Source organism: Armigeres subalbatus, chromosome 2 (genome assembly GCF_024139115.2).
Source record: "Armigeres subalbatus isolate Guangzhou_Male chromosome 2, GZ_Asu_2, whole genome shotgun sequence".
Classification (NCBI taxonomy): Eukaryota; Metazoa; Arthropoda; class Insecta; order Diptera; family Culicidae; genus Armigeres; species Armigeres subalbatus.
The window spans coordinates 5,372,306-5,399,651 of NC_085140.1; the positions used below are offsets into that span (position 1 = coordinate 5,372,306).

A 27,346-nucleotide genomic window follows, 5' to 3' on the forward strand; every position below is an offset into this window, starting at 1 on the left:
GTCTCTGCCGCATGTTCCGCTCAACTTCGGTGCTTCGTTTTCGCCTTCGTCTCTTCCGCATCGACCGCATTATGTCGTTTCGGTTGCCTTCACCACCGGGAGGTGCGTAAACAATTTTGAGAGTCAAATTCTTCTGCACCAATCGTTGAAGCGCTGCATCGATTCCATCGCCGAAATCCTTCTTCGGCACATTCTCATCGGATTCAACGTCTTTCTGCAACTGGTTATCGTCTATCAAGCGAATGAGATTTTCATCGTCGAGGTCTCGTTTTCGTCGATACTTATGATCATTTTCAAAACCCATCAAATGCCACGCGCTTGTTAGGAAATGCTTAATCGGTTTAAGGATGACATTTAGCAGGTTTTCGTCGCCGCTATAATTATTTTGATAAATCACTTGAACCGTTTGTGGAGCTATAATACAAATATTGATTTAAACTTCAAGGATTTATCCTTTATGAAAAGGTAACTTACTGTTCAGTGCACGCAAGACAGATCCAACAAGAAGTATGGAAATGACGGTTAAGGAAATCACCACCGTCAGTATGATCAGCAGTAGACCTAACCGGTTGGTGCGGTGCTGGTTCCGTAGTTTTTGCTGAAGTTCATCTGAAAAGAGTAAACCATTCATTTCGAAGTTATGAATAACATGGCTGGTGGCATAACATATCTTCCTATTTTAAAATGCATTTGTTTTGTCCACATAAAGAAACGACAGGGCAACGATTCACGCGGGAAACGGCCTACATTTGCTCCAGTTTTGGAAGGTTTGCAGTCAGCAGCTTGTGTTTATAATTGTCGTTCATAGTGCGTTGTTGGCATATCGCATTTCTTTCGATTGAGGAAAAGTTCGTCAAGGTCTCAAAGTTGTTGCTTGTGTTTACGTAGTTTACAGTTGTGATTTGTAAATTGTGGCCAAAATATTTGGGCTTCTCTACCGCATTCAGCAATGCGGTAGTTATGTAAATCTGACAAAACTTTCTCATAGGATTTTCGTGGTTTTATAAAAGCTATGTACCGTGTGGGACCGAAATCCGTACAGCACCGAAATTCGTCCACTTAATGAGATATCAATAAATTAAGGGGGGTTAAAGGTAAATAATTTATAAATAATTTATCTTATCCTGTTCAGACATTTGACAGTTAGCTTTTAGGGTATTGAAATGGAAAGTAGGCTTTGAATTTAAAACAACAAAAATCAAAAACATGTCGTCACCCACCAACGCGGAGTTTCTGCCGCCATTTTTTGGGGGGTAGAGCATAATTGCACCAAAAGTAACTGTGCTTTAATTGCTACTTGCGAATCATTACATAAGGGGCCATCCACAAAGTACGTCACGCTTCAAAGGGGGTGAGGGGTCCGAGCAGCGTGACGACTCATACAAAAAGTTTAGAGGTTTAATACAAACAGTGTGACAAAAGGGGGAGGGGGGGCAAAAATCGGCAATTTTTGCGTGACGTACTTTATGGATCTTCCATAAGATAAGCGAAATACAAATAAAATGGATCGCTTCTAAAGGTGCGTATTTAACTATTTACAGTGATAGTTTAGTTAATCAGTTTGCTCCAATTTAAATATTTAGTTAAAATCGTTTGATTAGTAATGATCGTTTGATTCGAAATCCGTCCACGGTGGACGGATTTTGGTTCAGTAGTACACAGGATTTTGTTTTTACACGTTTTTTTTTCGCTCGTATTTTTGATCGTGTGACTTCAATTTGCCACCAAACTCATCGCAACATGTTTCAAAAAATCCAGAATAAATCAAAGAAAAATCACATGATAATTAATATACGTTTAACATTTAGGATGAATGGAAAATTGAGAAAATGCAAATCGCGTAAAAACAAAATCCAGTGTAGTTGATTTAATTCATTACTTTATCATGCTTTTCGTAGTTTTTGATGTGTAAATGTGAAACATTTCAAAAGTGGAAGCCTTCATGCTCCTGTGTCAACGACAAAAGTTTCATTTGCATTCGATTTCTATTTTCTAGTTACCTTTTCATATACTAAGCTGCTTAAGTGTACGGATTTTGATGCCCCACGGTATATCTATATCTATACAAGGAACGTTTTGAGGAATTCCAAATAGAGAAATATCGCTCATGTACACACAAAATTTGCCACAAGTAAGTGTTAGCCTCATGATATACGAATGCAAAAATAGTAACTTGGCTTAGAAACCTCGCGATTAATAACTATGGATGTGCTGAATGAACACTAAGCAGCGAGGCAGCAATGTCCCAGTGGGGGATGTAATGCCAGTAAGAAGAAGAAGAAGTGCTGTTTCTATATGAAGAGATATGACAATGGCAACGCAAAAAGCAATAAAGATTCAGTTTTATTTATATCTTAAAATTCGAAAGGAGAATATATTCTGCGATTGTAAATGAAAAACAAATTATTTCGTTTTGAAAAATATATGATGGGGTTAGAAGCAGAGGGGTGTAAGTGACATTTTGGTCACAATTGAGTTTACTACAGCAAAAAATGCTTTAATTCTAGAGCTTTGCGGCAATATGCTGATATAGTTTGTACGTTGAATAATCCTCATAATCGATACGGAGGCGGCGCACAACTGTCATTTTTGTTGATTTAGCTTTGATGCGTCGCAGCATGCGTGAAATAATAAAAATGACAGTTGTGCGTTGCTTCCGTATCGAGTAGTGTGCAATCGAAAACGCGAGCACTTTGAAACTTTGATTCCGTGAGGAGTGACCTTAAACCCCCTCATATTGGAGTATCATAGACATTTCCTTAATTAATTTGTTTGAACACCTTCTAGACCAGCCAATTAAAGGTGCAATCACAGACAGTGAAATGCTAACAGTAGTTATTTTTCTAGGGCCATCACTTGGCTTATAAAATTGTGAGACACTTTGAAGCGAGGAAATGGATAACGGTCGGAAAGGATGCAAATAATTGGCATATTTTGCCAATGAATTTAAAATTTCATGATGTCTTTGCTCTTTATGATGTTCAAAAATGTTTATGATTTTGCTCCGGGCAATACTCGACGCCCGCCATGATTATGACACGACCTTGATGAACATTTATGACTTCACAATGAAAATCAGTTGAAATGGTAAACGTGTCAGATTTATGTTATGTCCAAAATACACGAAGTATTCCATTTTACGATAGATGACAATTTTCCTGGGTTCCGCAAATTCTCATTGCGTATGTTAAATATAATTGAATTGTTTTTACATGGAATATCTTAATTATTCAGAGATTGTACCTTATTAATTATTGGATTAATAAATCAATAAAACCCACTTTGTCGGGAACATACCTTCAAAAATCACTCTTCTCGTATCCATGTTCAAAAATGATATCTTGTTCACTTTGCACTCACTCCTCTTCGCTGTTCTTTAATAAAACATAAATGAATTGAATCACTCTTTTTCTATTTGAATTTTCACATTTATTATATTATTCCACTATTGGCTCCTGCCACATATTCAACCAGCCTCACTTAATGTTTCAAAATGTCAGTCCATGTTATCTTGCACGTTACTATCTTCTTGGCTGATCTTATTCTGCACCTTTTCAATTCACCAGTTTTCAATATCTTATTCTAACCAACAGTCCGACCGATTTTTTCGAACTTTTATTCCAATGCGTTCCGTTCCGCGGCCGAGTCAGAACTGAATTGACAAATTTAAAGCCCCCAATGGGACTATCTAGACGCCCTGCAGCGGAGTGAACTCAACCGCTCAAAACAATTCGCGCAAAGACCAGCAATAAAGAGCGACCCAGCCGGCGGCATCTACCGCGGTATTTTGGGTTTGCGTTCTTTCTACAAAAACAGAAACAAAATTCGCATATCTATTTGTACAACAGGCTTATAACTATATACTGGGGTAGAAATTAATTTGGCGATGCCCGAATGAGAAAATGGTGACCAAATATATAGAAATAATATATTTTTTGCAATTCCTGATCATAATATCTAGTTTACAGTTCGTCTTTGAGTGATAAAACGGCCTACTTTTCCATACCAACGAAATGGGTGCTTTAATGAACATTATGCAACTCAAATGGGTTGCATAATATTCATTATAGCACTCATTTGGGTGCTATAATGAAAAACCAACATCAGAACAGTAGTTACATGACTACATTTTGCTGAATTAGCTTCGATAAGTGCTCAAATAGTGTATTCTATGCGCCCCGTAATAAATTAAATACACAGAAAAAAAATATGAAAAATAAACAGCGCGTAAAACTTGACATGCGGAAATTTAAGCTATTCCTCGCTGAAATGGTCCTCTTTCTAACAAGATTGCTTACAACTTGTATGCAATATTGATGATTCACGTCAAATATTGTATTCATTTAGGCTATATCCTGTGTGGAATTACGCTAATAATAGTGTTCCATTTATGTGCATGATTTTTAGCGTAAAGTTCAATGGATTTTTCTATCTGTGTAGTTTGGTGGACACGACATCGAAAAATTCCAAAGTTAAGTACATCTATCGCTTCACGGCTTATCGAACTATGCAATGTGACACGGTAACATGGAATCTGATTGTTCTCTGCAGCAACATAATTTATTGGCAAGAATGATCATGTGGAGTAAATTAGACTGTACAATTTTGGTTCAGATTTATCATATTTAAGTACATTTTTCCCCGTTGCAAAAAATAACGTGTGCAACTCGTTGCAAAACTCGATTTTTTCAGCACTCGTAGTATTTATCCAACTCGGCAAGCCTCGTTGGATAAACGTACAACTCGTGCTGAAAAAATCATCTTTTTGCAACTAGTTGCACAAACTACTATTTCTGTGCCACACTCATTTAGTACCCTTTTATTATACATATCAGAGAAAGCATTGGAAACTGTGTTGATCATTTGGGTCTTAATATTTCTCTGTAAATTCATGACAAATATAATGATCAGAGGTTGCCAAATTCACTCTCTTAATAGTAAAGGACATCTAATAACTATTAGTCAACCGCAAGGAATTTGTATGGCGTAGGAATCTAACGCGAAGATTTTCAAAAGAAGTAAAGTTTCTCCTCCTTCTCCGCAGCTAAACACTTTATAAGTATTTCCCTATATTTACAGTATTTGAGATAGTAACTAAACTAGAATTAAAATTATGTAGGTTAGGCAACAAAAGTGTAATAATAATAGATAGAACGGTAGGAATATCCGAAATTTTCCACATTTTGATAAAACATCTAACATTATAGCAGGCTAAACGTCCTAGTGGGACTAACCTACAATGTACTACGCGTCTCCATGATCTGCCAATACCAGAATACTGATTCGCCGACACGTGGTGCGTTGTTCCCTAGCAGTTGCCAACTAAAAACTTTTTTGTCTTATGAGTTTTCCAGCAACGAAATATCACCACTTTTTGACGTAAACTACGTCTAAGGGGAAGCCCCAGATACAGGGTGCAAAATGAAAATTTCCATATTGGGGACAGTAACGAAATCATGTAAGATTTCAAACGGTAATAGCGTCTTTCGATGGATTTTCGACATTTGCTTATCCATCGATTCGGAAGCTCTCCAGCAATTTGCCAATTCTATTGATACTATTGATTATCAACGTTAAACTATTGAAAATGTTATTTCTTTCCAAACTGGGTGAAAAATTCAATCCCGTTCATAAATCCCCAACACGGACATCAGAGGCACATACGTGGAAATGAATCGGTTCTTTCCACGACCACCATTATGTTTGGGAGGAAGGTTAGATTGAAATAATTTTTTGACGTAAACTACGTCTAAGGGGAAGACTCAGATACAGGCAGGGTGTAAAACGGAAATTTCCAAATTCGAAACCGTCACGAAATTAGGATAGATTTCAAACGCTAATAACGTATTTATCTTTCGATGGATTTTTCATCACTTACTTTGCAGAAGTCGAATGATGGATTGAATCTTATGAATTTTTGCGTTACTGCTGCCGATTTATTGCAACAATCTCATGAATTTACTCTCAGTTAATCCAGATTCCTCCAATGAAAAATTTAATGCCCTGAAAAGGACAGATTTCAGATCATGCGGATTCCTAATCACCAACACAACAGCAACCATTCGATAGTCAGAATATCACAAGAGTATTTCACTCAAATGCAGATGCTGGCTCTATGGTTCTACCGCTACACCGCAACAGATGGCCATCGTTGGATTCTCTGTCGCAACGATCCTGTTACGAGCGCTACCTACGCCATCGGTGGGAACGAAGAGCGTGCGTCAGAAGGAGAAGCTGCAAAAATGTATTCGCATGGATGGAAATTAAACCTGAAACAAGTAGCAGTCTATCTACTAAAATTATAACCTTGTGGGGAAATTTCACTGGTATCGATGCTATCCATGCGAATAAATTTTTGTAGCGTCCCTGACGCACGGTCATGATTCCGCCACCGACGGAAACTATCAGCCATCACCAAGCGATTAATAAGAACTTTGATCAAAATTCGTCACGCCTCAAATTATGGCTTAAGAGCTGCTTTCACTGATGACAGCTAATCAATGGTACTTCAGACGCAACCGTTGCAGAAATATACACCACCATAGCCTCCATCGTAAAGAAACACGCAAGAAAATTCCATCTGAGTGCCGTTGATGCTGACGAGGACGACCGCACGACCCACACCATCGCCGGGAATAAAATTTCCGGTAGGAGCTCCGCCGATGCCGAAGGTGGTACCATGGTCTGGTCTCCGCGACATCTCGAACAAAAGGGCTGCTTTCTTGTAATCAATTAAGTTGTACCTGTAGCCACGCCCCTTTGGTGAGTGTGTGACGGTTACACAATATTTGCAGCCATACCGAACAACAAAGAGGCGGGACTAATGGGCCATATGTATTGATTATAAGAAAACTGCTGTTTTCGCGCGCGTAGCATTTCATTTGAAATGTCGCGGAGAGCGGTCCCAGCATCGACGGAGTTGCTGAGCGAATTAATCGGTTCTTCTCAGGGCCACCATTATATATAAAGGAAGAGGCGAGGCGAATATTATTGAAAGAGCAAATTAACCACTTGGCAACGCCATAATGTTGCCGTCCGTAGTAGAATCACGAGTGCGTCCGGGGGGATATTCTATATTATATGAATTTGTATAAATGGCATCAGTGGCAGCCAAGTGAAATTTTTCTCTAGATTCTTATTTGGTTTTGTTGCAGTTTGTGATTGGGAAGGCGGATTATTTACAATCGATCGAAAGATCACAATTTTGTGGAAGCGAAGGTTAGGCCGAGACGATTTTTTTCTAAAGTGCAAATTATAATCGCTTGGCGACAGCAGAATGTTGCCGTCGGTAGTTAAATCACGAGTGCGCGTCAGAAGAAGCTGTAAAATTGTATTCGCGTGGATGGAAATAAAACCTGAAACAAGTAGCAGACTACCTGCTAAAGTTATTATCTTGAGGGGAAATTTCACTTTACTGCTACTGGTGTCCTCGCGAATTACTTTCGGAAGCTTCTTTCTCTGACGCGCGCTCGTGATTCTGCTACCGAAGGAAAACAATCTGCCATCACCAAGCAATTAAGTTTTACTTTGATTAAAATTCATCTCGCTTCAAGTTGTGACTTAATAGCTACTTTCACTGATGGTAACCAATCGTTAGTACTCCAGTATAAGCAATCGTTAGTAATCCGAGCGCTGCTGATGTTGATGACGACGACCACACGACCCATACCATCGGTGAGAATAAGATTTCCAGTAAGAGCTCCGCCGATGCCGACGGTGGGACCGCGATCTGCTTTTCGCGACATCTCGAATGAAATAGCTCGCGCGCGCGGAAGTGCTGCTTTCTTGTAATCAATCAAGTTAAACCTGTAGCCACGCCCCCTTGGTGGGCGTTTCGGTTACACAATATTTGCAATCATACCGGACAACAAAGAGGCGGGACTAATGAGCCATCTTTATTCATTATAAGAAAACTGCTTTCCCCCGCGCGCGAGGCATTTCATTTGAAATGTCGTGGAGAGCGGTCCCAGCATCGGCAGAGTTGCTGAGCGAATTTTATTCCAGCCTGTGTCGTGGATCGTATGGTCGTCGTCGACAGCTTTTAGTGATTTGAAATATGAATTACATATTTGGAATTAATCAGTTCTTCTCAGGGCCACCATTCCACACAAAGGAAGATTAAGGCGAGGCGAATTATATTCAAAGTGAAAATTAACCGCTTGGCGACGCCATAAAGTTGCCTACCGTCCGTAGCAGAATCACGAGCGGCAGTGGCAGTGAAATTCTTTCAAGATTCTTATTCGGTTTCGTTCGTCAGTTGTTGTCAAGTGAAATTTTCTCTCAAGATTATGATTTTTCAGAATCACCATTTTACACAAAAGAATTAATTTGCCAACATTTTGACGTAAACTACTTCTAAGGGGAAGCCTCGGATACAGGGTGCCAAATGGAAATATCCAAATTGGGGACCGTCACGGACACCGGACCAGACAGCCAAGATATTCAACGAAAAACAGACGTAAAAGGCAGATAGGGTACCCGGATATTGACATTTTCGTAGCTTGTACAATTTTCAAACTATTTAAATAATTTTTGAAATTTTGGATTAGGAAACTTATACTTTTTGGCCGCTGTCGAGGTCTACAGCTTTTGTCCATGGTTATACAAGAAATCCTTGAAGTATCCTACCCTATGTACAATATGTGGAGGATATTGATTTGAAACTTGCATTGAAGCTATGTCCATTTAGAATCCGGAATAATAAAATCATCTGTATCTCGGTAACGGATTGACGTACAAAGAAGGTTAATACATCAAAACAAGGGTAATTCACTGTACTTTAAGGAAAAGTTATTGATACAAATAATTTCTTCTTGTTTCTAGTGAAAATTCGCACCTTCTTCTTTATTCCTCTCATCAAATGTTGCACACCTCCGGAGTCAACTTCCTTGGCACATTTGTTCCACATTTTGGTCATCTAAGTCGCGTCCCGAGCTGTTTTTCCACTTTTTCCACTTTTCTTAAGCTTCCGCTTCATTACTGCCCAAAATGTCTCGATGGGCCGGAGCTGTGGGCAGTTGCGTGGATTTATATTTTTATCGATGAAATCTTCGTTATTATCGCGGTACCACTGGATGACTTCCCGGCTGTAGTGGCAACTCGCCAAATCTGGCCAAAACTTCACGGGACCTTTATGGGCTTTATGGAAGGTCGACCGCGGTTATTGAGACATTCCTCCTTGTACAGCTTCGAGTCCATCGTCTTATTCGTCACAAACACTTAGGTATTTGCCCCACAATTGCATATCCCTTGCCAAAATCATCCGTTTTTTTGCAAGTTTGTCCAAAAATCAAACTTAAACTTCGCAGGAACTACTCCTCGTGCCATTATCATGTAGAATTTTTGGCTAGGAAGCCGTCCGAAATCCATTTTGACGAAGGTTCCATCGTCGATGAGCAGAATTATCAACGTGGGTGTGCAGACTTTTTTCTCTCCTTTCGGCTTCCATCTGGAATAATTTTTGACACGCTGCACGAAACTTCGTGAAATTTATACCACAGCAAGTGCTGCAAGTGGGCGCCTAGGTAGACAAACCGCTGTAAAAGAATTCTTGCAGCGGTCACTTTCCGTGCCGCTGCAATACAATAAATGATTCCGGATTCTAAATGGACATAGCACTTTCCTTCGATGGGACTTGAACCGATGACCCTTGTTTACATGTTGGATGAGATAAAACTGCCAATAAAAATTGTTGCAGCTAAAAGCCCCATACACACTCCGACGTGTTGTACAACTTCAACTCCGCCCTCCGGAAATTTTATTCTGTCGGAATAAATTTGGATTTGTTCAACAGTCGTACAACCTGCCCACAGACGGTCCGACTTTACTCCGATCGATCTAAATCTCCTGGGGGCGGAGTCAAAGTTGTACAACATGTCAGAATGTTTGTGAGGCCCCCAATACATTGAAACAATCATTCCAGTTCGAGACAGCAGCACGTACGGACGTGTTTTTTAATCGCGCATTTTTTCCAAGTGTTTTCTCTCGTTCGTTCGCTGTTTACGTTTTCGCTTCGTCGCGTTGGCGTTATTTTCTCCCGGACCCGTCATGGGAGACTCGGTGGCCGATTCGGTCGCTGGAAAAGTGCCTAAGCGCACTGCTCTTGGAGGCGCGGGTAACCCCTCCAAGCAGATTTTGCAGAGCAACGTGTTCTCGCCGTTACCGCTTGATGACGCTGGTAATCCGCCGAAAAAGAGGAAGAAGCAGCAATCGCAGCTGCCGCAGGTGCAACCGGAGCGGAAGGAGAAGTGCCCGCCCGTGTTTGTAAAATTCGCCAGCTGATCGCTAAGCGGCTGAAATGTACTTTTCGGCTCTGCAGCGAGGGCGTGAAAATGATGCCGGCCAACAGGGACCATCATCAATCCGTCGTGGAGTTCCTCGAGGTCCACAAGTATGAGTACTACACTCATGACCACCCCGGCACGAAGCCGCTCAAGGCTTTGCTGCGAGGACTTCACGACATGAAGGAGGAAGAGCTCCAAGCAGAGCTTGAAAGTTGCGGACTGAAGCCAGTAGCCGTCCAAAAGATCGCTCGTCACGACAAGGCGAGGAGATATCGCGACCAGCTTTACCTGATCCATCTGGAGCACGGCTCCACTACCTGGAAGGACCACCATAAATTACACCGTCGTTGACTGGAAGCGATATCGGCCAGTGCACCGCGACGTCACGCAGTGCACCAACTGCTTCAATTTTGGGCACGGCCCCAGGAACTGCCGCGCTGCAACAAGTGTGGCGAACTTCATCCAACTGACGAGTGCGACAAAATGGAGGTGGCCGATCCCAAGTACGCCAACTGGGGCGACAAACATCGGGCCACCACAAAGGGCTGCCCAAAGCGAGCCGAGTTCCTGGAAATCCGGAAGAAGGCTTCCACCAGAACCATTCCGAAGAAGAACCGTGTTCCTGTAATCAACGAGGTGAACTTTCCAGCCATCCCGGCTCCCCGTCGTGTGATTCCAATACTCCCACCGCTACAGCCGCACAAGCGACTGGCAGCGGCAGCTGCATCGGTCCAAGCTCCAGCATCGTCGGCACCATGCACCAGCGAATGGCCCCCGCTCCCTCCTCCTGGGTTCCTTCGGCAGTCGGAGAACGAAGACGTCCTACCGGAAAAATCTGCCCTGCTGTACACTCCGGAGCAACTGATGCCGATCTTCGCGCAGCTCGCCACTGGGCTGCGCGGCTGCAAAACCCGCTTCGACCAGGTCTTCACTTTTGGCATGTTCATCATTGAAAATGCCTGCTGGGGTGGGTCTGGTCAACTGGAATGCTTGCTCGCTAAAGAGCAAAATGATTGAGCTGAAAGATTTTCTTGAGGAGAAGGAAATAGACGTTCAGCACCGAAACGCACCTAAAACCGGAGGTGAACATCAACATCCCGGACTTCCGCATCGTGCGACTCGACCGGCCGACCAGGAGAGGTGGTGTGGCCATCGCTCTTCGCTACAACATCAACTGTCGTCTGCTTCCAAGTTTCCAGTTCAGTGTCATCGAGGCCATCGGTGTCGAAATCACCACTTCGGTTGGCACAATCGCGCTCATCGCGGCGTACTGTCTAACGCAAGCCAAAGCCGGCGATGGATCATCGGCTGCCCTTCGGAGGGACATCGTCAAGCTGACGCGGAGACAAGGCCAGTATATCATTGCCGGCGACTTGAATGCCAAACATCAAGCCTGGGGCAACAGTCGTGGCAATCGAAACGGCACCATCTGGAGCAACGACATGGAGGAAGGCCACTACACGATCTTGAGCCCGGATTCCCCCACTCGGCTGAGTCGGTCCGGTGTCCACGCAACCCTCGACCTCTACATAACAAACCTGAGTGACCACGTCTCGCAGCCGGTCGTCTACCAGGAGCTCAGTTCGGATCACTATCCGGTGATGGCGGAACTGGGCTCCACGGTCAATCGACACCAGCAGTTACGGCGAAACTACCATCGAGTGAACTGGCAGCGGTTCCAGCAGTGCGTTGACAACACCACGAGGTGCGTCCGGAGACGCCGGAAGGTATCGACCGCCAGCTGTGCGCCATCGAAGAGACAATATCAGTCGCCAGAGAGCAGCATGTCCCGACGGCTTGGCAGGTAAGCAACTCCTTAAACATCGATACACTCACCAAAAAGTTGATTCGATTGCGGAATGTCACTTGCAGGCAGTTTCAGCGTACTGGACTGCCTGAGCTTAAGGCACGCTGCAATAGAATCACAAAATTATCAAGGCCAGAATGGTGGACCTCAAAAATAACGACTTCTCGAATAAGATCCGCACTCTCCCAGATTATGCTAAGCCGTTCTGGAAAATGACCAAAATTCTAAAATCCAAGCCTCGGCCCATTCCACCTTTGATCCCACTAGACAATAATGGCTCTAAGGATCGCTTGATAACTCCTGCAGAGAAGGTCGCTGAAATAGGTCGTCACTTCGTCAGCTCACACAATCTTGGGCAGAACATCGTCAGTCCACACGAAGCAGCCGTCAACGAGCATGCTAACAACATCCATTTGATTCCCAACGACTTCTCGGAGGAGTTGGAGATCTCAGCTGACGAATTGACGGCTTATCACGGCGTGTTCAGTAGAACAATATTATCACAAAAAATGAGCATGGCTAAAATTTCAACTACGTGAAAATATAGCTTCTTATCTTTCATTTCCTGGGTATTTTAAAAAAATCTACCGGGGGGTCCCGAACAACTTTTTTTTCCTTTCCAAATGGAACCTGCATTCTAATCTAATACCAGCTGCCAGTCACGAATCCCTCACGAGTTGACTCGTCATTTATTTTTTGCCTTTATCGTATACTAAGTATACGTAAAGGCTATACGATCACTCCAAAACCAAACTTTTGATAGAAGGCTCGGACACCCATAGTGTTATATACCAATCAACTCAGCTCGACGAATAGAGGTGATGTCTGTGTGTGTGTGCGCACCAAAAGAGCCAAAAGTCTCGTTAACTTTTTTTGTACTTACCCTTGACCGATTTCGCAACAGATTGCATTCGACGCAGTATTCTGTCCCATTATTTCCTATTGAAAATTGGCCGGATTGGACAATGGGCTTGGAAGTTATGGCCAAAATACTTTTTCTCATAAAAAAGCGCGTAAAAAAATCACTTTTTATGCGCTTACCCTAAACCGATTTCCAGCAGAATCTTGTCTAATTATTTCCTTTTGAAAATTGGCCGGATCGGATGATGGACTCAGAAATAATGCCCAAAATCTCGCCCAAAATACTATTTTTTTACCGCACGAGAAAGACATCATCACCGCTAGGTGGATTAATCTGGGTTTTTTTTACTATTTTTAATGAATTAAATGCAAGGAATGAATATTCTTCATGTTCTTTTATTTTGAACCTAATTTAAAAGGCTCAAATATGGAAAAGCATGACGGAGCCAAAATTATTAAGTTCAACATTTGGCTAGCAAACATACTGCTTCGCAAGGGTTGAACCCACTAATATTTTTAACAGTGTTTGTTTAGTTTCAATTTTATACTTTTTGGATTTAAATGAAAATTAGCGAAATTCGTAGAAATTATTTCAGATAATTGAGAAATTTCAAATTGATTGTTTGAGCTTCAAAAACGATGGGATTCCGACAGTCAAGACATAACGATTTCTGAAAACCTAATGATTTTTTATAACATTTCCAAGATAATATAAAACTATTTTAACCTACCGAGATAAGCATGCCAAGACCATGCTGCAGGTGGCTGATTTGTATTCCCGGTACGGTCTAGGAAATGTTTAGGTTGGACATTTCCTCGGCATTTCTATGTGGGATGGTTTTATAAAGATATTTTTGGTTTTGAAAGTAAGGAATACATTTTATTCTATGGAGTTTTTATAAATATTACCGGGGCTTAATCAGAGGCGACTCGTCCATATGTTCTACCTGTTCATGGAACAGGTAACCATTTTTAGTTCAGAAGTAGGAAAATTAATGTCCTTACAATTAATTTCTTTGCAATTATTTATTAGGGCAAATAATTACTCAGTGAATGTTTATACAAAGTTTCACGTAATGTTTCCAATGATGGTTTAATATCTAACGAAACAAAATATTGCGTAGACAGATCAACTCAGACAAGATCAGCTAAATATGTGTTTCTCCGACGAATAACAGCACACCACATCATATAGAAAGCTTTTGCCAGTCGTACGATTCATAAAGAACCAACAGCAGCGCTGTCAGAAGTAAAATTTAAAGCCTGCGCCATGACGAAAGTTTTGAAATAATTTCCTCCTTGGTATGCTCACTCGTTCTCCGCGCGCGTAGAACCAGCGTGAGCGTTGCCAGCTTTCTTCGTTTCCTCACATCATCCTCGTTCGCATGCAACGCAGGCACGTTTAGATGAATGTTGTGCGTGCTATGTGCGCAGGAGTCCAACCCGTTCGACGCGCTGCGAGAACAATCAACGACGCGACGTATCTTCGGTTAGACTCGGTCGGAGTGTCGGGCTGTGTTTTGCCGAAAGGCGCACCGCGACCGCACACGCTTTCGTTCATACTTCGATGATTGGGAACGGTTTGTATTTTTCTCCTGATGATTATGCATCATAAACAATTCAGCATCAAGAACAATATTAAATTAATGTTTGAGTTTTTAAAAAGAGACATCAAAATTTGATTATTATAAAATATTATAAAATTGAATTATTTAATAATGTTTTTTTTCCAAATAATCAAAATCAATCAACATAGAAAAAAGGCATAGTTTTCACTAAATTTGAAAAACTAAATAACTCTAAAACATTTCAGTGGACTCAATCTAGGGTCGCATCAAATGATGATACTAATAATGGTTAATTACATTTCCTTCATAACAACAAAATATGTGAGAGTTTTTAAATGCTAGGGGCGATGGGTCCTGCGCACCCGAATGGTGGAAAGAGCCGATTTGAAAGATCTCTATTCTGAGCAATATCCAGTTATCGTCAACTGTTACCAAGTTAGATTTCGGACGACTTGGGAGAGTTTTAAATTTTAAGTGCGTCTTAATTTGAAACATTTTTAGAACAAAAGAGATTAATTTAGTAGGGAGATTAAGAAGCTGTTTATTGTTTTATAAATCCTTTCTGTTTAAATTGTTTTTTTTTCCTAATGTTTGGTTACGTTTGTACAAGAAAAGCTTATAATATTAGATCAAATACACAACTTTCATTTGAAACCTCAGCTTGATGTATATTTTTTAGCAGGCAGGTAGAACAGGTGTACCAAAAGTTCACGAGACGCCCCTGGGCTTAATAATTAGTAAAGCTTTTCTAAATTACGCTTCTGATCATTGTTGAGCTAGATTTTTTCCACTAGATAGATGAATAAAAGTAAAGCTCATCGATTACTTCAAAGTCTGATGGTTATACCAAGAGTCATGAAAATAAGTGTCTTTTTTGAAGCAGATGCATTTGATGCATAGGGCAGGAGATTGATTTTCGTTTACTGGTTAACTTTTCTGAACTCTTAGGCAATTTAGATTTTATTAGAGTCATCCCTTCAGCACGATTTTTGTGTCTAAAAATTCAAACTCTTCTCCAAAAACTTCTAAAACTACCCTGGTTCTGATCATCCAGGTTTTGTGTTTGCGTTTTATGTTGGTGGTATTCGGCTTGACCAAATAATTGAACGTTATTGAAAGTGATTGCCAAAAGGAAAATAGCAATAATGCGACAAACCAATGAAAAGTGGACTAATTTTTAAATTGGTAATGAATTTCGAGTGAAAATAATCGTTTCGAATAAGTATTTCTCCAAGCTCACGCAGTGCAATATCATAGAAAGTTGCATGTTTGCCACAACATTTGTAGTAAAATGAATTTGCTTGTCTGGATGAATCACTCGTTCTCATCAACTATATGATCTCTAGGACAAAATACAGTACATATTTTTAGGTTTTTTTTATACCCATAACTAAAAGCTAGATATTTACTTCCATTTTTGCCTTTATTGTGCACTTAGCATGACTCATTTTTGCGCTCATCTGTTTACCGTATATCAATTGAAATCTGATTTCTATTTGAATGAGGTATTAAGGATTTCTATGAGCATGTTGGATAGTTTTTAGTGATAAATTGAAGTCAAGTCGAGTCAAGTACGAGACACTGAAGACGACCACACAGTTGTGGTCGAAATACGTATCTGCAAAGATAACGAAAATTAACTGGTGGAATTAAATGGACTTAATTCGTCTTAGACGGTTGAATACATTCCACTAAAAGAGCTTAATATATTTTTCTGATAAATTGACGTTACACAATCAAAAATACGACAGAAAAAAAAGTGTAAAAAGTGAATTATGTGTATCTACATTACTTCTCCTTCTTCGTTTTGGCATTACATTCCCCACTAAGACATTGCCGCCTCACAGTTGAGTGTTCAATCAGCACTTTCACAGTTATTAACTGCGAGGTTTCTATGCCAAGTTACCATTTTTTTACCATCAAATTTACAACCAAAGTTTCAATTTTGGTATATATTTGGGAAAGAATTGGCTGTATATGTGCATAAGATGACGATGCAGAGCATAATCTCCATCCAAGCCTTTCTTAGCTGTTTACAGGGGATAACATAAATATATAGAGTTCGGCTCCGTCATGCACTTTGACGCTTGAGCTCCAACAAACTATTAATTTATACTATAACTTGGTAATTTCGGTACCCCTGAGTTTATATACGATTATTGGAACCCCTCCCAGGACAAGAACATCCGAGGTCCACCGTCTGGCCGGAACGCTTTGGTGAGTGTAAAGAAATGTTTAGGGTCCGTTGCTTGCATTCGGATCAGGCTCCAATTAGGGCGCTAGTTCCAGTCTAGGTTATCAATTTTTTATTGTAAATATCAGTGTACATAGTAGTTAGGTTATCAAATTTTAAAAAACACACCAGCGCCTCCTAAAGGCCGTCATGATATATCATATTAACACTTAATTAACAATGTAAACATAAAAATTTAAAATTGAAGTTGGAGGGCCAAGCCGGCCGAGCACTGTACACGTAGAAAAATAATAATTGTAGAACAGAAAATGATTAAATAAAGAAGAATTTTACTACTAATACTACATTGAAACAATCTTTGTTTGGCCAGAGCATATTGCCCCCTTCTCTTTTTTTGCTTCAATTAAAGTGGAAGATGATTGTTCTGATTTGAGTCCAATACTTATTTTATTTAGACCATTAATTGTTTGAATTTTTTGTTATACAATATGATTCGTCTCTCTATTATCATCTCCAGTTTCAATACTGGGTGATATAAATGCACATGGTATAGCATGGGGCGAAAACAGAGACGATAACAAAGCGCCTTCTTCTTCTTCTTCTTATTGGCATTACATCCCCACACTGGGAAATAGCCGCCTCGCAGCTTAGTGTTCACTTAAGCACTTCCACAGTTATTAACTGCGAGATTTCTAAGGTTGACGGCCGCTCGACAACGGACCAGATCTTTACTGTACGGCAAATCCTTCAAAAATGCCGTGAATACCAGGTCCCAACGCACCATCTGTCTGTTGATTTCAAGGCGGCATACGACAGTATAGACCGCGTAGAGCTATGGAAAATAATGGATGAAAACAGCTTCCCTGGGAAGCTTACCAGACTGATCAGAGCAACGGTGGATGGTGTGCAAAACTGTGTGAAGATTTCGGGCGAATACTCCAGTTCATTCAAATCGCGCTCGTGCCTGATGTTCTACATTGCGCTAGAAGGTGTCATGTGGAGAGCCGGGTTAAACAGCCGAGGTACGATTTACAACAGATCCAGTCAATTTGTTTGTTTCGCGGACGACATGGACATTGTCGGCCGAACATTTCAAAGGTGGCAGAACTGTACACCCGCCTGAAACGTGAAGCAACAAAAGTTGGACTGGTGGTAAACGTATCGAGCAACAACAATATGGTGTTCGCTTCCGACCCGGCAGGTACGAGAGGGCGAGGAGCGCAGTGAGCGAGGTGGGCAGAACAGGTACAAAACGACTTGGCGAGCTTGGGGCGCATTCGAGGATGGAGAGATGCGGCGCCCAAGCTTTAGCTTAACAGATTTAATTGAACCGTCTAAGACGAATTAAGACTTAAGTCGAGTCAAGTACGAGACACTGAAGACGACCACACAGTTGTGGTCGAAATACGTATCTGCAAAGAAAACGAAAATTAACTGGTGGAATTAAATGGAGAGTACTTAATTCGTCTTAGACGGTTGAATACATTCCACCAAAAGAGCTAATATATTTTTCTGAGATTTAATTGAATAAATATCAAATTGGATTTTCTACTACCCTATAACTAAGGATATCCTACAACAAAAGTGTGGATGAATTGATATGAAATGATTTCCGTTTTACTTTTACGATCAAAATATCACAAGTCAGTCAATAAACCGCTTGGTGCGTTTTGGCAGAACCCCGACCACATGAGTGTCAATATGTGTAAATTAATCGAAGCCTACATTGATTAAAATGTGTAAACATTTTGTACCTCTTTGATGACAAAAAAACACTCACTTGGCCACCATTACCGAGCGCAAGGTACTGAATACATCTGTAGTTGAAAGTTTTCTGAGCATTATGTAATCACGTAATTTTCCTAGCAAATGTTTCCTAGTGTTTTACGGTTCTACTCAATGTAGATGGAGCGTGGAGGCGCGTGGTAGATCACAGCATAGCGTTCCTAAGGAGCAAAAGTTTTCCCCAAACACATGCGACACGACTTTCCCAATCGCTGGGCGACTGCGACTGTCTGTCCCGTTTGGGAACGTCAATGGAACCTTTTGCATGCAGCGACCCTGCGGTATAGTCGGAACTTTGTAGTAACTTGTTGCTTTTCGTGCATTCAGTTATTTAATACTTTGATCCAAACCGGTCTTGGTTGGATTCTGAATCGCATTATAGCAAAAACATTGTAATATTTTTCTCAGAGTATGTATGTTTGTCTATTGCTGGCGGTTTAATATAAGGGTCGTTTCTTATAACCAGAAATACTTTGATTTTTTCTTTTTATTTCAATTTATGGTAATTTTGTAAGGTTGGAGTAATGAACCAGGCACCATTTCTCAAAGATCACTTTCTGTCCAGGCAAAGGAATGTGGTGGTTTACTGTGTTTTTTTCGGATCATCAAACCATACAAACGCTGTCTTGCTTTATCATTTTTTAAACCATTTTGCTTTTTATTATTTTCAAAATTTGTTTTCCATTTTCTGCTTTTTTCATTTATCTTAAATATAATTAATTTAAAGTTAATATTTTCAATTACTTTTTGCTGTTTTGCCGGAGCTCCCGGCTTCCCCCAACCAGGAGCAACTATCTTTTTCTCTTCAATTTTGCTTTACTTTTGTTTTTTTTTTGGAATTTCCTCTGCTGTGTGCTCATTTCATTCTGCTTCCACTTGTATCCCTCTGCTGCGGATATAGACATTATGTACAAAATAATACAACGAGAGCAAACTTAGTCAACTATTTTGCTTAGAACCTTTGCTGATCAAGTGGTCTTGTTTACTATGGGGTCGTGTTTTACAGTGCAGAATTAGGAGTTAAAAAAATAACAACCGAAACGTGTGTAGAAGGAAATTGTGGAACAAATGCTTAACGATTTTATCGTCGATTTCCAAGGTAACGGACTAAAGTGATGCAACGTGGTTGCTCCGATCTGGGTTTGTATTCGTTTTTGTTAGATTAAAATTTCGAATGAGGAGGTTTTAAAATTGTGGGTAAAATAGTTGTTGCAATCGTTCTTCGCCTTCATTCAATCAATTTGCTATATCATCATTTTACTCATCATATTTTTTTGAATTTTGATTCTCAACTGATCCCAAACCTTGGGTTTTGGGATTAACCCAAAACTGCGGTATCAAATTACTACAGATGTTCTCTCACGTTTTGCTATAGATAATAGTTGTTTGTAAAATATATTTGTTGAATTGGTTTACGTTTACTTGCTTTCAAAATGTTAAGACTTAACTTTAAATGACTATCACGTTGTAAAAATTTTGGATTTCATGTGGTAGGATTGTGATGTTCTGATTCAGTTAGATGATGAAAATGTTGTAATGAACAACGATCGATACGATTGTGGCAATGCAGGATTGTTTTCTGTCGTATTTTGGCTAAATTAAATAAAAGTGTGAGAATAAGTTAATAAGTTGCCTTTGGTGGCTTGGAACTTTTTTACTGCGAGAAAGGAACCAATTGAATGCTTCCCATTTCGAGGTTCAAAATGTTTTTCCTAGCTTGGCCGTTGCCATGGTAGCGAAGTACAAACAATTAATATGTGAAACAGTGGTAGCCATTTTGCGATGGAACGAAGATCAAATCTTCGATGAGAAAAAAAATAACACGAATGCGACATTTCATGATGGGGCTCGGAAAAGGAACAAATATCGATGCTGATCTTAGTTGGTTTGATGATTTATATAAAAAAATACTGGCCTAGCGCTGGCGCCATCTTGATTGATCGATTCTTTGCTTATACGTTTTCTGGTTTCCAAGTTCTTTGTTTTTGTTTTTTAACTTTACAATAAAATCAAAGGTCACTACGTTGAAGCCGTTTATTTTCTATTACTTCTTTTTATCTTCAATCAATTAATAGGTCTTTGTTTGTGATTCTTTGTTTACTTTATTTGCTGATGTTTATCTCAATTTACGTCAATATTCGTCCAGATTGTGTTAGGTTTTGTTCGAAATACAGATCGATTAATTTTATTACGCTACAAACATTTAAGAGAGCGAAAATTATAACAATTTCCATTGTTTGTGTCAGTGTATTGTTTACTGCCATTTGTTTATGTGTATGTGTATTTGTGTGTTCGTGTCGCAATAGCATTTCCTTCAGTATCGATTAAATGTCAGCTGGTTTTCATCCAATGTAAATGTTTTCTGTATGCATGTGTGTGTTCGTGACTTAGTTTAAATTTAGTTAGTAATGTTTTGCTTTAATATATTAAATTTATATATAATAGGTTCTTAATTCTTTTGTACATTTTTGATTAAAATTTAATATCTTTAAGTTTAACATTTTGCTTAAACAATTCTGTTATCTCTTCCGTCGTTAAATCAATTTATTCAAGATCATTTTTATCTCTATAAAACAGAGTCGATCCATTGTCTCCGGAAAACTAAGGCGAAATAATATTCTAAAACATATTTTCCACGTTAGTCACTTTTCGATTTTGTACAAAATAAATAAATTTCTTTTTACAAAAAAACTAAATACTATTTCATGGAAAATAAATATTCAATTTAAAAATTCATGTGCCTTAAGCATGCGATTTTCTTCGACTCGGAATAGGAGTTCTACTGGTGAGGGATGGGGAACATTCCATTTAAGAAAGGGAGGTCCAAAACCCATTTTGTCTACGAATATCACTTCCAGGTTCACATATTCCTTCGTTCCTTCCATTCAACCGTTTCTGGGTTTGCGTGTTTGTGTGCAAACTATTTTGTTTAACTTAGGTTAGCGCCACGTTTGAAATCACATTTCATACCTTTTGCATAAATAGTATCCCTTTGTCAAGTAAGTAGGAATAAAACAATCGTCATCCTCTCCTCCATTGGCACCGTGTCCGTCCCGCTAGAGTGTTGTCAAACAGTTTTAGACGGCTCAGCAGTCGCAACATCCGGTGTCCGTGTGCGGTGAGTCGGAAGAACAAAAACAAAAACCCATCACATTTCAGCTTGCAGATTTATCATCAGTTTCGTTTGCCTGGCAACACTTTTGAGAGGCAACCCTAGTCGAACAGTGCTGCCAGAATGTCGTCGCTGTTGGCGTTGTTGCTGGAACCACTCGAGGGAGGCGTGTTGAGGTCCGGTGGTGGGTCCAGATAGGACAGGAGCTCCATCGGGTCCACAACATTGTCCGGAAGAAGCTGTAACGGGAAGAATGAGTAGAGTTATTATGAATTCATTGTTTTATGCAAGTTGAAAAGTGTCCTACGAAAGACTGAAACATATAAGGCTGAACTCGAAAGGCTGAAATTTCTAAAGGCTGAAAGTCTCACAAGGCTGAAAGAATCAAAAGGCTGTAAAATATCAAAAGGCTGTAAAATATTAGAAGGAAGAAAGAAATAAGAGGAAGAAAGACGGATGAAAGAAGGAGAAAGGAGGAAAAATGAAGAGGTAAGAAAGAAGGAACAAGGCAGAAGATAACAAGAACAAGCAAGAAAGAGGATGAAAGAATGAATAAGCAGAAGAATGAAGATAGAAAAAAGAAGAAGGAAAAGGAAAAAGGAACAAGGAAGAAGAATGAAGAAACAGAAAGAGGGAAGAAAAAAGACGGAAGAACAAAGATGGAAAAAGAAAGAAAGGAGGAAGAAGTAAAAAAGAAGTAAGTTAAGGAAAGTGAAATAGTGAAGGAAGAAGAAAGTTGGAATAAGTATTAAGGAAGAATGAAGATGGAAAAAAGAACAGGGGAGAAGGTAGAAAGAATGGAGAAGGTAGTATGAAGACGGAAGAGTGAAGATGAAAAATGGAAAGAAAAAGGAACAATGAAGAAGGAAGAAAGAAGAAGGAAAAGGGAAGAAAAAAAGAAGAAGGAAGAAGAAAACAGAAGAAAGAAGAAAATGGAACAAGGAATAAAGAAAGAAGGAGAAGAAAGAATTAAGAGAGAAGAAAAAACATAAAAGGAAGAATGAAGAAGGTTGAAAATGGAAGAAATAGGAAAAAATGAAGAAGGAAATAATAAGGAAGAGGGAAGAAGGAAGAAAGAAAAAGAACAATGAAGAAGGAAGAAGAAAGGCGGAAAAAGATGTAAGAGAAAAAAAAACACGAAAGATGAAGGAAGAAAAAAGAAATAAGGATAAAAGAGGAACAAGGAAGTAGGAAGAAAGATGAGGAAAGTAGAAAGAAGGAAAAAGGAAGACGGGTGAAAGAAGAATAAAGAAGAAAAACAATAGAAGGAGGAAGAGAGTAAGAAGAATTAGGATAAAAAAAATATATAAGTACTCTTGGTTAGAATCGAAAGAACCAAGAACAATAAAGTCTAAAATAAAAATAAATAAAATTCTGAATCAAAATTGAAAGAAGGAGTCGCAAGAAAAGTTCCGTTTGTGTCTCCATTTTCGACAAATGTGAATTCTTCCATTAAAATCTGTTTCTCGCGATTTTTTAGCCTTTCGAGTTTCAGCCTTATTTAAGATTTTTACTGTTTCAGCCTTTCGTGCTCAGCTTAATGTGTAAGTCCCAAGTTGAAAAGACCACAAAAGCAGCTACTTACATTCAAATCGTTGCCACCTTCGCCCTCGATGACGGCCGCCGGATCAAAGTTTAGATCTGCCGGCAGATCGACGTCTGTCAGCCCGACCAGCCCACCACCAGCCTGGCTGTTATTGCACTGCTGTTGGCTCTGCATCATCGAGTTCATTGTGTTCATCAGATTCTGCTGCAGGTTGTTCACCGCCGCCGAGTTCATCATGCTCTGCGGCGAGTTCATCATGTTCTGCGGCGAGTTCATCATGTTTTGAGGCGAGTTCATCAGACTCTGGGGCGAGTTCATGATGTTCGCTGCCGGGTTGTTACCCATTCCCATGGCCTGCTGCTGTTGGTGCTGTGGCGAGTGCATCAGGCTGTTCGGCACAGGGTTGTTGCTGTGGCCACCACCGTTGTTGCTGCTGTTTTGGATGCCGTTGTTGGTGGAGTTGTTTCCGCCACCGGGGTTGTTGGAGCTACTGCCACCACTACTACTGCTATTGTTTGGTCCGCTGTTGCCCGATTGACTGGAGTTATTTTCGTTGGCTGGTGGAACGCTAGGCGGGCCCCCAGGCGTCATTGGATGTGCACTGCCTCCACCTGGTGTGTGCGGGGTATGAGGCGTGTGGGGCATCTGGAATAAATTTGACATGAGGTTAGTGGATTTAATCAGATGAGAATTTTTGGTTAAAGTACCTGATCATTTAGTGATTTTTCCATTGCGTTGAGGGGATCCAATGAGTTAACTGAGTCGCTCAGATGTGCCAGGGGATTAGTACCGAAGTCGCTAGGCGTTCCAGGTCCATTGCTGTTCGCACCGCTCTGCACGTTGGTGTTCGGTTCCTGTTTGATCGGATTGCCAAAGTTGTCGAACTGCGTTCGTTGATTGTAGCTGTAAAATATTTCAAATAGATTGCATATGAGTAACAAAAATTCGTACGTTTCCTTAACATGACAACTCACTTTGATCCCATCATACTGCCGCTGGCGATCGAGCTCATGTCTGGACTCATGTAAGGGCTCATGGCATTCATGTTGTCCCACGTGGGTAGCGAGGTGGATCCCGGTGACATAACCTTGCTGAATTGCTTGCTGTCACCGTCCGGATCGGGTTTGATGCCCAGCAGTCCGGGCGTTGAACCGCCTCGACCGTTATTGACCTCGGCTCCCGGTGTTGATCCACCAGGCGCCACCGTGTTTGGACCTCCGTTGTTGCCGCCACCCGTACCTCCTCCACCGCCCATTCCTGCTGGTTTTATCGCCCTCCAATTCGCCTGCGAATCGATAACTACTTCTTCCGTGTCCATTCCGTTTGGCGTGTTGGAAGAGTTGAGGGTGTTGAGGATGGCCCACATGTACTGATCGATCACGAGGTCCTCGGTCAGCACGGGTTTACTGCAAAATTAAAATGTTGTTAGAAAACGATTCATAAAAAGAGTTCATGAGGATCTTACTTGCACACAGGACATCGCCAGTTGCCTCGTTCGCAGTTGAGCGCTAGGTACGCTTCCAGGTCGAAACACTGAATGTGCTTACAGTCACGGCCACGCGCTGGAAGTGCTATTCGTTTCGAAGTTATGGTACACTTGAGGGAGACCTGTGAAGTAAATTTCAATCCACCGATCAGTTTGACGGTCCAAACAATTTGATAATTCAAAAACATACTTTTGTGGAGGTTGCCGGCTCGAGCGCGTCCTTATCATTGCCGAGGCCGTTTGCACCGAGCGGATGGTTTGGATTCGTTGTGTGCCCTGCGGAAAAGTTCCGCTTGATGTTGGCCACCGCCTGTTCGGCCGATAGGAGACTGCGCTTCAGCAGAGTGTGCAGCACGTGGTTAACCGACGGTCGATGTACCAATTGCAGAACGAATAGATGGGACTGTAGATATGGAAAGAAAAGATTGTCAATGTAGAGCGTTTAGGATACGGCCGAAATGATTTCTTCAACTTACACAACAGCAGGTGCTAACCGTGATCTGGATCGTGTTCCGACCGGGCTGACAAACTTGTTTCAGGTAAAGTGGCCGATGGGTGTTTTTGTTGTCACCCCGGTCGATCTCCAGCGGTGTTGAGTTCGCCGACACCTGAACACTTGCCGGCCAGTTGGTGTTCATCTGTCGATCCTCGTGGTGGAAACATTTCAACTGTAACTCGAGATCCGGCCGGCACATGAGCGTGTTATACACGGTCGATTTCAGCTGGAATACGTGGTTACTAACTGCGAGGTTATGTTCCAATCGGAACGGTGGTAGTAGGATGCCGTCCCGCACTGGGAACGTGAGCCGAAGTTCTTCATCTTCTGCAATGAAAAGGGAAGTTAGTCGAGGTTCGTTGGAAGAATTATTCTTCGACTTACTGTGTGGTAGGTTTGGCTTAATGTCCGGATTTGGACTTATGTACGGTGTCATGGAAGAGGCGGGTGTGAGGGGAGGCGTTGGGTTACCGGGCACGGGACTGTGCTGGTAGTTCATTCGAACGTCCTGCTGGTAGCCCTGCATGTTTTGGTAGCCCGTGTTGTAATACTGTTGACTGTGTGCGCTGCCTGCGCTGTACGGAGGAGTGTTCTGCCGCTGTTGCATCATCTGAGGACCCCGATAGTTCATTGGCATTGGTCCGTGCCTTCCGTAGCTAGTATTGGCTTGCATTGGTAGAGGAACTCCGGCAGGTTGATGAGGAGGGAATTGGGAACCAGCCCCAGGCATTCCCTGCTGGCCCATTCCATACATAGACCGTTTCTGGACCATCTGCATCTGTGGATTCGGATAAGGTGCCATTCTCCGCGGATGCGCAGGATATCCATTAGCCATTCCTTGCATTTTGGACATTGGCGACATTTGGTTCATTTGATTCAATGGATTCATACTGGTCATTTGGTTCATTCCATTCATGCCCGTTCCTGGTCCCATTTGTCCTCCCATTCCCATCCCCATGTTCATCATTTGTGCCATCGGGTTCATCTGCTGGTGATGCCTACCATAGCTTCCCATTCCATTCATTGATCCCATCTGGTTCATCTGCATGCCACCCATGCCTCCCATGTTGCCCCCACCACCTCCTACCCCTGTGGACCCAGCGCCTCCGCCTCCGCCCATCTGATTCATTGGCATACCGGCATTCATCTGGTTCATGCCTCCACCTCCACCGCCACCCATCTGATTCATACCACTCATCTGGTTCATTCCGTTCATTTGATTCCATGACGATTGCGAGTGCATCGCCATATTGTTCATCTGTTTAAAATAGGATTAACGATTAGAACTAATGGAACTAACTCATCGCGATTATCACCCTACCTGAGGATTGTATCCAACATCCATCCCGCCTTGTTGTCCTCCGGCTGCTGCGACCATATCGCACTCCCCAGAAACCTGCCGAATCTTTCGTTTCCCCAGAATAGAAACTGATCTTCAATTACGGACGGGGACGTTTTGCGTTGCAAAAACTACTGTTCAAATTGTTGCATTTAGTGCCTCCGAAGCTTAGGCCGATCTGCGTAAAGACAGTAACTCATTATTTTTCAAACCAGTTCAAATGCATAAATGAACATACCTACCTGTTTGAATTTTGAATTGATGTCGATTTCTGCCGTCGTTGCTAGGCAAGGACGATCCGCCTCATCGAGCGATCACCCAATGATGGAGCCCCTAGAGGGAGCCCCCCAGGGCACTCATGCCCGGATCATATCTGCAATGAGGGAGAGAAAAGGAAAACACTTAGATTGGATACACAGCGCTTGGTAACAGGAACAGAAACTGTTTAATAAGGAAGGCTAAGTGGGTGTCCGTCATGGTGTCAAATCATATCGCTTACGTCACCGATGAAGGCATTAAATTGTGTGGGAGTACAGACAAAGGAGCAAACAGCAGCATCCGGTGAAATATTATGCGGATGGGTGGCGTCATCGACGATGACGACTTCGGTGCGTGGTGGAGATGGTTTACCTTTTTTCCATGGAATCAGGACGGAAAGGGCATCTTGAGAATTGAGCTCAGCAAACCCACACTACTCTCGCAAAAGACGTTGTGTTGTTGCTCAGGGGTTAGATTGATGTAGGTATTGGATTCAGTTGCAGTAATTTATAACGGGTCTGAGTGGGCGAAAGGACATCCAAAGAAAGTGAATTGGGAATTACCCGATGAAAGAAATTTATTTATCTCTTGCGGTGATCCTAAGATTCTAC

At 41.4% G+C, this 27,346-nt stretch overlaps 2 protein-coding genes across 2 annotated transcripts in view; both read right to left on the reverse strand.

Moving 5' to 3' along the window:
- Positions 1-27,346, reverse strand: part of LOC134213966 (uncharacterized) — a 408,814-nt gene that overhangs the window by 89,526 nt on the left and 291,942 nt on the right. The gene's annotated exons all lie outside the window — the stretch shown is intronic.
- The window catches only part of LOC134217566 (zinc finger MIZ domain-containing protein 2), a 223,613-nt gene continuing 215,391 nt past the window's right edge, over positions 19,125-27,346 (reverse strand). Inside the window, exons 2-11 of the mRNA XM_062696343.1 lie at positions 26,720-26,850; positions 26,460-26,655; positions 25,523-26,396; positions 25,119-25,465; positions 24,833-25,045; positions 24,622-24,764; positions 24,131-24,562; positions 23,864-24,059; positions 23,196-23,801; positions 19,125-21,849 (exon numbers count right to left, since the gene is read on the reverse strand). Of these exons, the coding sequence (XP_062552327.1) occupies positions 21,712-21,849; positions 23,196-23,801; positions 23,864-24,059; positions 24,131-24,562; positions 24,622-24,764; positions 24,833-25,045; positions 25,119-25,465; positions 25,523-26,396; positions 26,460-26,516 (3,006 nt within the window). The 5' untranslated portion in view covers positions 26,517-26,655; positions 26,720-26,850 and the 3' untranslated portion in view covers positions 19,125-21,711. The remainder of the gene's footprint in view (positions 21,850-23,195; positions 23,802-23,863; positions 24,060-24,130; positions 24,563-24,621; positions 24,765-24,832; positions 25,046-25,118; positions 25,466-25,522; positions 26,397-26,459; positions 26,656-26,719; positions 26,851-27,346) is intronic.